The 14,296-nt window shown below is 42.4% G+C and overlaps 1 protein-coding gene across 3 annotated transcripts in view; it reads right to left on the reverse strand.

Annotated features, from left to right (window-relative positions):
- The window catches only part of FEZ2 (fasciculation and elongation protein zeta 2), a 54,732-nt gene that overhangs the window by 27,834 nt on the left and 12,602 nt on the right, over positions 1–14,296 (reverse strand). For all 3 annotated transcript variants that reach the window (XM_034764944.1, XM_034764945.1, XM_034764947.1), the window contains exon 5: positions 5,801–6,069. In XM_034764944.1, the coding sequence (XP_034620835.1) occupies positions 5,801–6,069 (269 nt within the window). The remainder of the gene's footprint in view (positions 1–5,800; positions 6,070–14,296) is intronic.

Consider the following 14,296-nt stretch of genomic DNA (forward strand, 5'->3'; position numbering starts at 1 on the left):
AGGAACAGAGACAGACTCCAACTTTATCCTTCACCCTAAGCCATTTGATCTCCATGATGGGTCCTGGCCAGCCCGGCCAGTAAAAGCTGAAAAGGAGACTGTGGGTGAGAGAAACCATCTTGAACAAAGACTGCATCATGCTACATTAAGTATTAGTCTTTTAGATGTGTGGTTTCACTTTTATTTTCTTGTAACCATTTCTACCTTTATCCCTTTTATCTGGTATCACTTAACCCATGGCTTGTTTGTAATAAACTTGTTTTCTTTCATTATAAATCATCAATGTTGTGTACTTCAGTAAAGTGTGTGCTTCTAGAAAGCTAATAGGTTGGAGTGTTTTACTGTCTCTGTAAAGACAGTGAACCTATCATTTCTCTGGCAGGGTCGAGTGAGATATACTGGTCTCTGCAGTAGGACGATTTTGGGACAAATATAGGACTAAAAGGGTACTATGGTCAGCTTGCCAGGAGCAATCAGGTTGGGCAAAGCTAGGGTGAGGCTTGTGGGCTGCTGGGGTCAGAGCCCTAACCTAGATCAAAGCTACACACTCACAATGAACCCAGGATTACATGGCAGATGGTGACTGAGCCTGGGTGAACCCCAGAACATCACAATCTTCAAAGTCCTGAATGAACATTAAACTAATCTTCACAGTACTTTTGTTAAGTAGGTTAAAAAAAAAACTTTATATTCATTTTACAGTTCAAGTAAACAAAGAGCAAAATGATTTGCCCAAAGTCTATCTGTAAGTAAAGGGCAAAATGGGAATTAGAATATTTGATTACTAATCTTGTTAAATATTTGGTTTCAAACACATCTGCAATGGAATTATTCTTGCTACAGTAAGAGAGACTTAATATTTCCAGTTTTTGTCTTTACATATAAAATACCATTGCACTACTGAAGACTTTTGCGTTTTAACAATAGTAGACACTTCTTTGCTTTCCACACAAAATTGCTTGAACTTGCAATTTGAAAATACACTTTTGAAAACTGACCTATTTGTTTAGCTGCCTATAAAAAAAAGTTACGTGATTAACTTTATGTAACCATTTAAACCTAGGCCTAGGATCCTGGACATATGTAACAATCTATATTTAAACATCTCAACCGAAGTAGGTTTTTCAAAGGTGATTAACTCCTGCAATCTTCATTACCATCAATGGAATCTGGGGTTCCTCAACAGCTCTGAAAAAGCAGGCCAATTCTACTTAGATGTCTAAATATGTATTTAGGAGCCTAACTTTAGGCAACCTAGTTTGAAAATGTCCTATATCAGGGGCTGCATACCTACATGTAGAAGTCTCAAATCCATTTATTTGAAACTCCAAAATTGAATAGTTTGAGCCACCCCATGTCATTATTTTTCTCTTTATAAAAGAGAATTTAAAATATCACCTTTTGCTATCCCATGATAAAAAAAAACAATAAGGAGTGCATTTTCTATAAGCTTTTAACTGAATTTCCAATATCACTCAGTAAAAACAAGCTAAACCTATTTTATACAAGGAATTTATTCCTTACACATGCTGTTTCTTTTTGAGATTAGAGTTTTCCTAAATTTACTGGTGTATAAAGAGAGTGACTTTTAATTATGTTTGGTATAGTCTTTCAAATTTTAGTCATTTACATACAATTCTCTTAATACCCTTGCTTAAAAACAATGATAATGTTCACCCTCTGATCGGTCTTGCTTATGTCACAAAGACAAGCAATTCTTTCCCTTTAGCTTCAGCTATTCTCCTCTAAGGGTTTGTCTACACAATTTTTGTACTGATTTAACTATACTTGTTTAGATACGGATATAGTTAAAATCTGTGCAACCCTTAAAGTGGATATAGATATGCTGATAACAGTATTTATATTAATTATAACTTATTTTGGTAAATCTGCAGATATTCAGATTCTAGACAGTCCAAGGTTTCATAAAAAAAAAAAAAAAAAAAATCTATCCTTTATGCTTGGAAGACAGTCTTCTCAATTCAAACTTAAGTAACTCTTTCTAGAACTGAAACAAGAACGTCAAGAAAGATGTGAACTGCCCCACATTCATCTCATATGTTAGCTGAATCCTAAATAAGACACTTATAAGGTCTAAAAATGTAGACAGGCAACTGAGCGTTCAGTATGCACATACAGTCCCATGCTTGTCAGTACAACAAAGCTTAAGAACTACCACTTTTCAATATTTTTAAATTAAGCTGTTTCAGAATTAGAGTATCTTGTTTAGTCAAATAAAATAATTGTTTGAAGAAAAGAGAGACCACGTACTAATATCACACATCACAATTCATATCACTTAAAAGCAACAGGAGACGTGTGACTGAATATCCCAGTTCCATATCCCCTGGGAAGAAAGGGATCTGAGAATTAGCGCCAAGATGGTACACAGTGGACCCAGAGGTCACAAGATTGATTCTTGGGAGGTATCCAAATAATTTATTTGCTGTTCAGCTGCTGAATCTCATTCCTGAGGATAAAACCCAGAATAGTGGATCTAGATATCTAACTTCCTTCAAGGAAGGCTACAAAATATATACTCACTTATGCTGGTTGCCTCTGAAATAGTTTACTACTCAATGAAAAATTAATATATATCCCTTGATGGAAGGTGAATCCCTTACTCAATGCAAACAGAGTTTACAAGCGTGCTGCTTTAAATTTGTGTTCGGTTAAAGGGTCAGTGCGCCAACATTATTATTTATCCTGTTCTTCTTTACAGTGGCTAACATTATTGTGATATAAAACCCTTCATAATCTATGATCTAAGTAGTAAAGCAGTTGAACCCTATGAACCTTCCCAGTAGTTACAATTGCTTTCTGTCCTTGTACACAGTGAAGGCCAGACAATTTTCAGTCAATGGCATAATACAAGTCCCATTATTTTCAGCACCCTCAACCTTGTTCTCTTTTCTGTTTGTAACCCTCTTTTCGCTCCTATTCTTTGAAGAGGGTTGCCATATAAAAAAAGTCTGCATTTGTCAACTATTCCCAAACATCGGGGGTAGCAGTGTTAGTCTGTATCTACAAAAACAACAAGGAGTCTGGTGGCACCTTAAAGACTAACAGATTTATTTGGGCATAAGCTTTCGTGGGTAAAAACCTCACTTCTTCAGATGCATAGAGTGAAAGTTACAGATGCAGGCATTATATACTGACACATGGAGAGCAGGGAGTTACTTCCCAAGTGGAGAACCAGTGTTGACAGGGACAATTCAATCAGGGTGGATGTAGTCCACTCCCAATAATAGATGAGGAGGTGTCAATTCCAGGAGAGGAAAAGCTGCTTCTGTAATGAGCCAGCCACTCCCAGTCCCTATTCACGCCCAGATTAATGGTGTTAAATTTGCAAATGAATTTTAGTTCTGCTGTTTCTCTTTGAAGGCTGTTTCTGAAGTTTTTTTGTTCAATGATAGTGACTTTTAAATCTGTAATAGAATGAACAGGGAGACTGAAGTGTTCACTTACTGGCTTATGTATGTTACCATTCCTGATGTCCGATTTATTCTTTTGCGGAGGGACTGTCTGGTTTGGCCAATGTACATGGCAGAGGGGCATTGCTGGCACATGATGGCATATATAACATTAGTGGATGTGCAGGTGAATGAGCCCTTGATGGTGTGGCTGATGTGGTTGGGTCCTCCAATGATGTCGCCAGAGTAGATATGGGGACAGAGTAGATAACGAGGTTTGCTACACGAACTGGTTCCTGGGTTGGTGTTTCTGTGGTCTCAAAGAGAAACAGCAGAACTAAAATTCATTTGCAAATGAATTGACACCTCCTCATCTATTACTGGGAGTGGACTACATCCACTGTCAACACTGGTTCTCCACTTGTGAAGTAACTCCTTGCTCTCCATGTGTCAGTATATAATGACTGCATCTGTAACTTTCACTCTATGCATCTGAAGAAGTGAGTTTTTACCCACGAAAGCTTATGCCCAAATAAATCTGTTAGTCTTTAAGGTGCCACCAGACTCCTTGTTGTCACTGTTTGGGAATAACATCACACTCCTACTGTTTTTCCTCTGCTTTTGCAAGGATGTAGTAACTGCAGTAGTAGCTTAATCAATACTGACTTCTTACTGGCTTTCACTATATTCACTGGGAATTAATCCCTTTCATCTGGTTTGTAAATGGCAAGAAGAAAATTTGGTTTGATTTAGATATACATTTTGGCAGGTTAATCTTAAATTTTAATGTAGGTTGCTTAGCTGCCTCATCACAGGCACCATATCAGTATATTAATTTTTAAAAAATATTCTCTAATCTATTATTGAGTGTATTTTCTGTTACCTGGTATACTTAGATTTGCTACTACTTACACTGTAAACCCAGCAGAAAAAGTAATATTCCTATTTAGCATTTTCAGAATTAACAAAAAACAAAACAAAAAAAAGTTTGTTGAACAGTCTAGGTTCCTCGGGGTAGGTGTTACTTGCCTTGTTTTGAATCAAATAAAAGTGTGATTTTTACATGATCCTGTAAACTGTCTGAGCATACCTTAAGTGGCAGTTTTGCTTAACAACTTTCATATATACAGTAATTTTTGATCTGACAGCAAACGCTTTCTACTAAAAAATTATACTACCACCATTTACATTCAATTTCCATTATTTTATGGTAGGCTAAACAACTGAAGAATATTTCTTATGTTCTCCTTCCTCCTCTCTCATTAACGAATAGTATTATGCACAACTTCTAACAAGTACAGGGGTTAACCGTACTTCTTCCGTCATCATATCAGTTTGATAACATCACAATGTGAAATGGGTATGCACCTTTTCTTTCCCAGTGGAATGAGTTACAGAAATAAAGAGAATTATTTAGGTATAAACACTAGAATGCATGACAGGAACCATCACAATTAACCACAAGGTTACATTCTACTGTCTATTTAAAGTTTGCAGAGATAAACCATACACTGTATTCTGATTTAAACAAACTATAAGGAGTATACAAAACATCAGTATTACCTGTATATTAGCTCCCAAAAAATTAAAATAATGAAGTAATGTGAAATTTCTGTTTGGATCACATAACAGTGGCAATACAGTGATCTAAAATTGGATCTTTTAACACTAAACTGGACAAAGTGTTCAAAAAGAATACTGTAAAGAAAACAATTGCATTGGGAGGAATCTAGACTGGATGACGTAATAGGTCTTTTCCATCTCCAACTCCTGTTATTTTAATCCTGTCAGACTTTTTTCCTTTGGTTGATCGCATAGTTTATAGAGAGCAAACCAAATTTATCTGTCTTTGGATATTAAACTTTAAGCCCAATCCTACTCTCATATCAGTTAACAGGAACTTTGCCACCGACTTCAGTGGAACCAGCATGAGGTCTATATTTCACTATTCATAAATTTTGCAAGCTAGACTCCATCAGATTAATTAAGATTTGTACAGCTATATCAATGACAGTACTGTACTTCCTGCATGTCTAGCAGGGATATGTGTTTTACTGCCTACACAGTCAAAATCATGAGGCATGTACACCTCTCTGATGAGCAATGCACAACTGATTTTGAGCCAGAGTGTAAGTGATAAAGTTGCTGCTCAGAAGCTGGGAAAAAGCTAAAAGTCTGATACTTTCCTTTTCATGGTTCCTAAGTCTCGAGGGAAAGAGCTAGGCATTGCCTATGCTTGAAGGTAAGGGGAAAATTTACATCATTTACTAGGTGTCAGAGGTATTTATTACTACTTCCTTATTGGATAAATGTACACTATGAATAACACTTAAAAACCCCAGAATTCTGCATGTATCTCTATATAAGTATCACAAAGACTCTCTTACTGTTCCAGGCATATGACCTCTTTCTTGTTTGCCATTCTGAGGACTACCATTTTTCAGCTTTTTCTTCTTCTTCACTGTTTCTTTGTGTTCTCTCTGTTTGTTTTGTACTTCGATGAGGACAGAAATGAAGCTATTTTTCACTTCCTTTTCAAACTCCAGCTCATCCCTTAGAGCCAACTGCTGTACCAGCTCCTCAGAATAATCCTTAATGGCAGTCTCAATTTCTTCTAGTAGTTCATTTAGTTCAGCGACAGACAGTTTTTGTACTTCTGTTAGAAAATAAAGACAAAGTTAGAGTATGTTCTGCATAACGTAGAAAAAGCAGTGTCAGTTTTTTAGGCATGGGGAGATCAACAACAAAAAGGATTTTTAATCATCCCAAGCGTTTTGATAATTTACACTTCCACCACCAAAAAGATGCCATAAAAAATTCTAAAACAAACCCACTATGTGCTTCGTGGGGATACAAGTTCACCATGAGCTTTTTTTAGGTTCGCTATTAAAATATGAAAATAACCACAGCTTTTTGATTACTCCAGAACTTGGTGCAAAGTTGTACATAATTTGCAAATACAGGATGACAACTATCCCTAAAGAAAGTGTGGTGAAGCTGCACAAGAACCATCGCCTGACATGACAATCTTGCTATCAGTTTATGTCTATTTCTCTCTCTCTGAAAAGCTATTGAAAAAGTTATGGCAGGACAACCCATGGTCATTTCTGGAGTCTGCGCATTTCAGGCCTGGTATGATCAAGAGCTCTACTGGGTGATGAAATTCTAACTATGGATTCTGTTGCTGATTCTTTTAAATCCACGAGAAGCTTATGTAACCAGTGATCACAAGATGTTGCCGACATCTGCAAATTGTAGGAAGAGTGGATGAGTCACTCAACTGGCTTTGCTCCTTTCTTACAGATCCCACACAGTAGTTTTGGGCAACTGCTCATTTGCTCCAAGGATTCTCACAAGGGGTGGTACAACAGCCTACTTGTTCACCCTGAATAGGAGGGGTGACAATCAGATCAGTGGAAGGCTAGTAAGAAAATAGGGCTGTGATATATTTAGCATGACAACAATACACAGCTCCATGTCTCTTTCTTCTCTGTTCAGGCTCTGTGGTGGGGAATGGATGATTTCATGTCTCTGAAATAGGGACTAGATCAGTGGTTCTCAAACTTTTGTACCGGTGACCCCTTTCACATAGCAAGCCTCTGAGTGCGACCCCCCACCTTATAAATTAAAACGACTTTTTTATATATTTAACACCATTATAAACGCTGGAGGCAAAGCGGGGTTTGGGGTGGAGGCTGACAACTCGCGACCCCCCATGTAGTAACTGTGTGACCCCCCGAGGGGTCCCGACCCCCAGTTTGAGAAGCCCTGGCTAGATGAAGGCTAGCTGACACAAACCAGACAAGAAAGAAGTGATGTTGGGTCAGCTGTGGGGAGTATCAAAATACAATAGTGAAAGTTATATGGGATACTTGACAGAGGGAGCATGTCCACTATTTGCAACACAACTTTGCCTTTTAGAGTATTGTTAGCTCCCAAGTGGCTCAGGTAGTAGGTGTGACAAAAAGGAATCAGCAGACATGTTCAGATTAAAGCCTGCTTGATTTAAAAGGGAAGATGCTGATCAACGGATGTTCTCCATGAGCATTCTGGCTGTAGAATTCACTCCCGCACCTAAGTTTGCCAGAGCTGGGATTTGTTACCACCTAGACATGCCACAAAGCCCATTTTTTCCCATTGGCATTTGGGAAGCAGGTCAAAGAGGGGACCTGAAGAATATGATACATATAGTGTGATGAATGAGATGGATATTATTGTGTGGTCAGGTTCAATTATCGAGTATTTTGTAGATTTTATATTGTTGCAAAATTGTTTTAAGGATGTTAAACTGCCACCCCTATAGATAGGTGCTGAAAAAATTAAATATATCTACAAGTACAACTCCCGCAAGTAGCAGAGGATATAGCTGAAACGTGATTTAATTTCTTCAATCACCCAGTAGGAAAATTAGACTGGAGCTAGCTCTTCTTCACTCCCTTGCTAAGGGGGAAAACATCAGCGCTACCATGGATGGCTCTTCATACTGGCAAGGGACTGAGGGGCAATCTTTACATCCTCAGAGAAGCTTAAGCCTCAACCGACTTTAAAATCTTAAAGCAATTTAGGCTTAACCCTTAGAAGACTTTAAAGTGGTTCAAACTGCCAAAGGCCTTTAAAACTGTTTAAGGTGCTTATGCCACTCTACATTTTCAGCACGCTGGCTGTGGCCTCTACTTAGAATCATAGAATTGTAGGACTGGAAGAGACCTCGAGAGATCATCTAGTCCAGTCTCCTGCACTCATGGCAGGACTAAGTATTGCAGACCATCCCTGTCTTGTAGCATAGCATCTTGGTTATGTCATGGTCAATCAGTTTCTGAATAACTTGGTGTCCCAATGTGTCAAAAAAGGTTGCAGGGATGTAAACATTCAGTAAAATCAAGTCTGATTGTCAGTGCTGGCAAAACAAACATGCCATCCTATGCATCCGAAGAAGTGGGCTGTAGTCCACGAAAGCTTATGCTCTAATAAATTTGTTAGTCTCTAAGGTGCCACAAGTACTCCTGTTCTTCTTTTTGCGGATACAGACTAACACGGCTGCTACTCTGAAACATGCCATCCTAGGTCAAGGCATTCTGATGATGTAAATGGCAACTAGAAGAGAGTGAAGTTCTCAAATGCAGATTAATTCTGAAATTGCTTTGCAACAGAAGAAACTGAGGTAATAACCGCTTTCTGTTTGGCAATGACCTTAGAAGATGTCAGAGTAGATTCTGAGGAATTGGCAAAGCAAAACTAAATGATTTTTTCATGCAAACCAAGGCATCAGTTGGTCAAAGCTGACTGTTCATCCATAAAACAAAATGAACGACACAAATAACTGATAAGGAAGCGCAAAAATAATAGCATATGAAATACAAAACAACGCTGAATATCAAAATGTCTCTGAGAACACCTGAATCTTTTGGAAAATGTGGAAACCTTACTTAATAGGCTTTGAAGTCTATGCCTTGGATTCCCCATCTCTGAAATACAGATTTTGAAGCCTTAGAGCAGTGGTTCTCAAATTTCATTGCACCACGACCCCCTTCTGACAACAAAAATTACTACATGACCCCAGGAGGTGGGGGGGAAGGGGGAGCGAAGCCTGAGCCCACCCGAGCCCTGCTGCCCTGGGCAATGGGGGCCCAAAGCCAAAGGGCTTCAGCCCCAGGCAGTGGGGCTCGGGCTTCAGCTTTGGGCCCAGACCCCAGCAAGTTTAATGCCAGCCCTAGCGACCCCATTAAAATGTTTGAGAACCGCTGCCTTAGAGAATGCTGCCTGGGACCAGCCAGGACAGTACAGTTTGCAGTCTAAGTTTGATATACACTAAAGACAGTGAGTTATCTTGCCAAACACCAGGTAGTTTTGTGGAGAGGCTTTGGACAATACAGACCCAGAAAGCAGAAGTGAGAATGCTGTCAAAACATTCTAAAGCCAACGAAAACCAGAATGATGTGGTGACATTATGTTACATTTTTGGTTACACTTTTCCCCTCACCTTCTCATTTATGCACTCCCTATCCGTGGCCCCACAAAGTCACGGGACCTCCTGGTCAACTTCCTCTTGGCCCTGTCTAAACAGGCCATCTATAAAACCAGGGAGAGGAAGTTGACTGATGGAGGTTCCTGTGACTGTGGGGCCTGTTTCCGATCCTCTGTCTGTTCACGTATCTGGGCAGAGTCCCTCTGGGCGGTGTCCACTGGCTCCCTTGACGCCTTTGAGGAGCAGTGGGCGCTGTCCGGGGTTCTCTGCTCGGTGTCCCCGTCAGGTTCCCTTCTTTTGACCCTGTGACTGCACTCCTGTCCCTGTTTTTACATTAGTTGTCCCCCGTAATTATTTGAGTTTCAGGCCCTGTGGATCCTCCCCTTAGGCTGGGGGGGGACCCTTTAGCAGTGGGCGGGCGTAAGCCACTTCCTGAAGCCCAATAGGTACAGGCTGTCAGACTGGGGGTGGGATCCGCTCTACTATGCCCTGGAAAGTCTCATCTATGTACCTGTCTGTCTCCCTTCGCTCCTCCCGTTCGGCCACCCTGGTCTCAACAGCCCATGCTCCGTCTCTGAGGGCCAGGAGAGGCTTGCACTAAATGCGCACATACGCCACCTGCCCACAAGGCGAGTAATAAGACATGTCTTTTCCCAGAGGGCAGTTTTGAAGCACAAGCCAGCAAAGCACAATCTTCAGGAGCATAACTTAACTCTTTTTAGCCAAGAGTTTCATTTAACTGCCATTCAGTATATCATGGTCACACTATAAATGTGAACTCTCCTAAGTCTTCCTTTTTTGCAAGACAAAGAAGGGAATCTAGTATTTTCCTTTGCCACAGAATAAAAGAAACAGTTACTTACTGTAACTGTGGTTCTTTGAGATGTGTTGCAGACATGTTTTCCACTTAGGTGTTTGTGCTCCTAGGGTGCCAGAGCCTTTTGCCTTAAAATACTCAGAGGGGTGGCGCTCATGCCTCGTGGCCCCTCCCCTGGCTATGAGGCAGTGCCGCCCTCACCCCCGCCAGTTCCTTCACACCGAAATCCCATGAGAGGAGACTCCTATGCAGAGGGGAAGGAGGGAGGGTTGTGGAATACACGACTGCATCACAGCTCAAAGAACTAAAAGTAATTTATTTTTCGAGTAGATGCAGATGTGTATTCCACTTAGGTGACTCAAGTAGTATCCCAATCCGGAGGCAGGGCTTGGCGTCTTCTGAAATAGGGATCGGAGGACCACCCTTGCAATGCCTGGGTCTGCTCTGGAAGATACAGTAAAATAGCATAATAGTCATCCATACATATGTTTACGGACCATGTGGCTGCCCTGCAAATGTCCAGTTTGGAAATATCACCAAGGAACACTATCAACGTCGCTTGTGCCCTTGTGGAGCGAGACCTGATGAGGAGGCGTAGCTGAAGCTCTGTCATACGCAGTCTTAATACAGGATGTTATCTATCTAGAGATGGTCTATGCTGAGACCGCTTGCCCTTTCATGTGGTCTGCATATGACATGAACAGACAAGGCAAAACACCAAACAGCCTAGTCCTGTCTAAAGCCAGACATTGCCAGACATCCAGAGTATGGAGGTGCTGTTTCTTTGGGGAGGAATGTAGTTTAGGGAAAAAACAGATAAATATGCCTCCTGATTCAGATGCAACGGAGAGACCACACTGGATAAAAACTTCAAGGGTGGTCACAACGTTACCTTTTGCTTGGAGTATTGAGTGTAAGGCAGCTCAGACATCAGAGCCTGCAACTCTCACACCCTTCCTGCCGATGTGATGGCTATCAAGAATGTGGTTTTCTGAGACAGGAGGGGCAGCGGACAGGATGTAAGAGGCTTGAATGGAAGGCCAATCAGAGCCATCAGAATCATGTTTAAGTCCCACAGGGGGACCAGATCCCAATCTGGAGGATGGAAGTGGAGAAGCCCTTTCAGAAATCTTGAAAGCATGTCATTGGAAAAAACTGACTTCCCTTAAATAAGGGGATGAAATGCTGATATTGATGCCAAATGCAATTTCAGTGAACTGAGCGCAAGGCCCAATTTCTGAAGATTTAGTAGGTACTCCAAGATGTCCTGGATGGAAACCCCAGTCAGTTTGGGTCCCACACACCAAGAACCTCTTCCACTTCACTAAGTAGGATATCCTTGTGGAGGACTTCCTGCTATTGAGTAGGGCTTGCTGGCCAACCCCTGAGCACTGCTCTTCCTCTTCATTCAGCTAAGTAACAGCCACACCCTAAGGTGCAGGGAGCTGACCGCAGGATGGAGGGTGTGGCCGTAGCTTTGAGTGAGCAAATTGGGGTGGAGAAGAAGCATTATGGGAAACTGAACTGACAAAGCAAAGAGGTCTGGAAACCTTGGCCACCCTAGAGCAATTAGGATGAGCTTGGCCTGATCCGCCTTGAGCTTGAGGAATGATGAGAGTAGGGAGAAAGGCATACATAAGAGCTGACTGCCAGCTGCAGTTGAAGGCTTTGGAGAGGGAGTCTGGACCAATGTCCCCCCAGAACAGGCAACACTTTCTGTTTTCCCTCATCACAAACAGGCTGATCGTAGGGTTGCCCCACATTGCAAAGATGACCCAGAGGACACTGGCCTTCAGAGACCACTTGGTGCTCAGAAAGAAAACCTTGCTGACATGGTCCGCAGGATGATTTTGCGCCATGGGCAAGTGCTACCACAGTGATGTCTTCTTTGATGAAGAACTGCCACAGTTGATCACCTCTAGGCAGAGTAACCTGGAATGTGCGCCCCCATTGTTTATTCACCTACGCACAGACAATGCCACTGCAACATAATATGTGAACTACTGAGTGCCTGATACAGTCCTGGAAGGCATGACATGTGCAGTGAATGGCCCGAAGCTCCAGCATGTTGCTATGGAGTAAGGATTCCTGTTCTGATCCTAGACCCTGCACCCTCAGCAAGTCCAGGTGCCCCCCCACCCCAAGAAGGGAAGCGTCAGTAACCACTGACTTTGTTGGAGAGGGCCGAGCAAAAGGGCTCCCTTGGCACACATTACATGGGAACACTCACCAGTGTAAGGAGTCTAGGACTAGTGGGGGAAGGCGAACTAATCTGTCCAGAGAATACAGGGCAAGGCGGTACACTGTCCTGAGCCACATTTGAAGAGGCTGAAGGCGAAGCCTGGCAAACTGGACCCCCTTCTTACTAGGGGACATGTGCCCCAGCAGGCTAAGACACATCCGGACTGTCGTTGTGAGCTGAGTTTGCAGTCTGAGGCAGAGTTGTAAATTGCCTGGAAGCAGTCGGCTGGCAGGAATTGTCTCGTCCTTATGGAATCTAACAGGGCTCCAAGGAACTTGATTTTTTGAGTGAGAGCCAAGGTTAACTTTCCAGTGTTTACAATGAGTCCCAGATGGTCAAGCAAACACAATGTGGTGTTGACATAGGCGATAACCACCTCTCTTGAGCCGCCCCTTCAGCAACCAATCCCTGAGTTACGGAAAGATGTGAATTCATTTCCTCCTGAGATATGCCATGACCCAAAGCCATTTAAAAAGCTGGGTTTGTTTAGTTTGGAGAAAAGAAGATGGAGGAAGGACATGATAACAGTTATCAAGTACATAAAAGGTTGTTAAAAGGAGGAGGGAGGTAAATTGTTCTTGTTGACATCTGAGGATAGGACAAGAAGCAATGGGCTTCAACTGCAGCAAGGGTGGTTTAGGTTGAACATTAGGAAAAACTTACTAACTGTCAGGGTAGTTAAGCACTGGAATAAATTGCCTAGAGAGGCTGTGGAATCTTTCTTATTGGAGATTTTTAAGAACAGGTTAGACAAACACCTGTCTGCGATGGTCTAGATAATCCTTAGTCAGCCATGGGTGCAGGGCACTGGACTTGATGACCTCTCGGGATCCCTTCCAGTCATACAATTTATGCATTTGGTGAAGACTCGGGTGGCAGATGAGAGGCTGAAAGGGAGAACTGTATACTGGAAGTGGTGCTCTCCTACCACAGAATGAAGAAGCTTCCTGTGGCTTGGTAGAATCACCACATGAAAGTAAATGTCCTGGAGATCCAAAGCAAAGAACACGTCATTCTGAGACAGTGCAGGGAGGATAGCCGATAGATGAGGTTCTACATGGTCACTATTTTATTAACTTGTTGAAGCCATGAAGGTTGAGGAGTGTCTCATCCAGCCCTTGGATTTTGGTATCAGGAAATATCCTGAGTAAAAGCCATGGCCCTGGTGTTGCGGCAGAACTTCCTCCACCACTCCCAACGTCAGCAGAGAGCTGACCTGCTTGATGAGTAATGTCTTGTGAGAGGGGTCCCTGAAGGAGGATAGGGAGGGGGATGTGAAAGGGGTGTGGAGAGGAACTGGATTGTGTAGCTCAATTTAACAGCATCTAGGACTCAGCTGTCAGAGGTAACCAAGTCCTATGAACTGTTAAAACGGGCCAGTCTGTCCCCAAAGGGACTGGGGGGCTGGGGAGGAAAGATGAAGAGGGTGGAGTAATGCTCTGGACTAAGGAGTCAAAACGGGCGCTGGGGGAGTGTGTGTGGATTGCCTGAAGCCTGTGCCTGATTGCTTCCTCTTGAGGGATCTATCCATCCTTCTTTCTAGGGGGGGAAAGGCTGCACACAGGAATGCTGCAGGGGATACTGTTGCTGCTAGCGAGCCCCATGGCAACGTCTTTGCATGGACAGCATGTACACTCCCAAGGACTCCTTTAAGGATTCCAGTGCTAAATACCATCAGTCTTGTCTGAGAACAAGACTGAGCCTAAGGGTAAGTCCTCTATGGCTTGCTGGATGTCCAAAGCGATCCCAGAGTTTTGCAACCATGAAGCCCTCCCCATAATTAGAGACCATCACCGTGGCCGAGGTGTCTCCAACGTCAAGGGCAGACTGCAGGGACGCTTTGGCCACCGAACAGCCCT

This window comes from Trachemys scripta, chromosome 3, assembly GCF_013100865.1.
Source record: "Trachemys scripta elegans isolate TJP31775 chromosome 3, CAS_Tse_1.0, whole genome shotgun sequence".
NCBI lineage: Eukaryota > Metazoa > Chordata > Testudines > Emydidae > Trachemys > Trachemys scripta.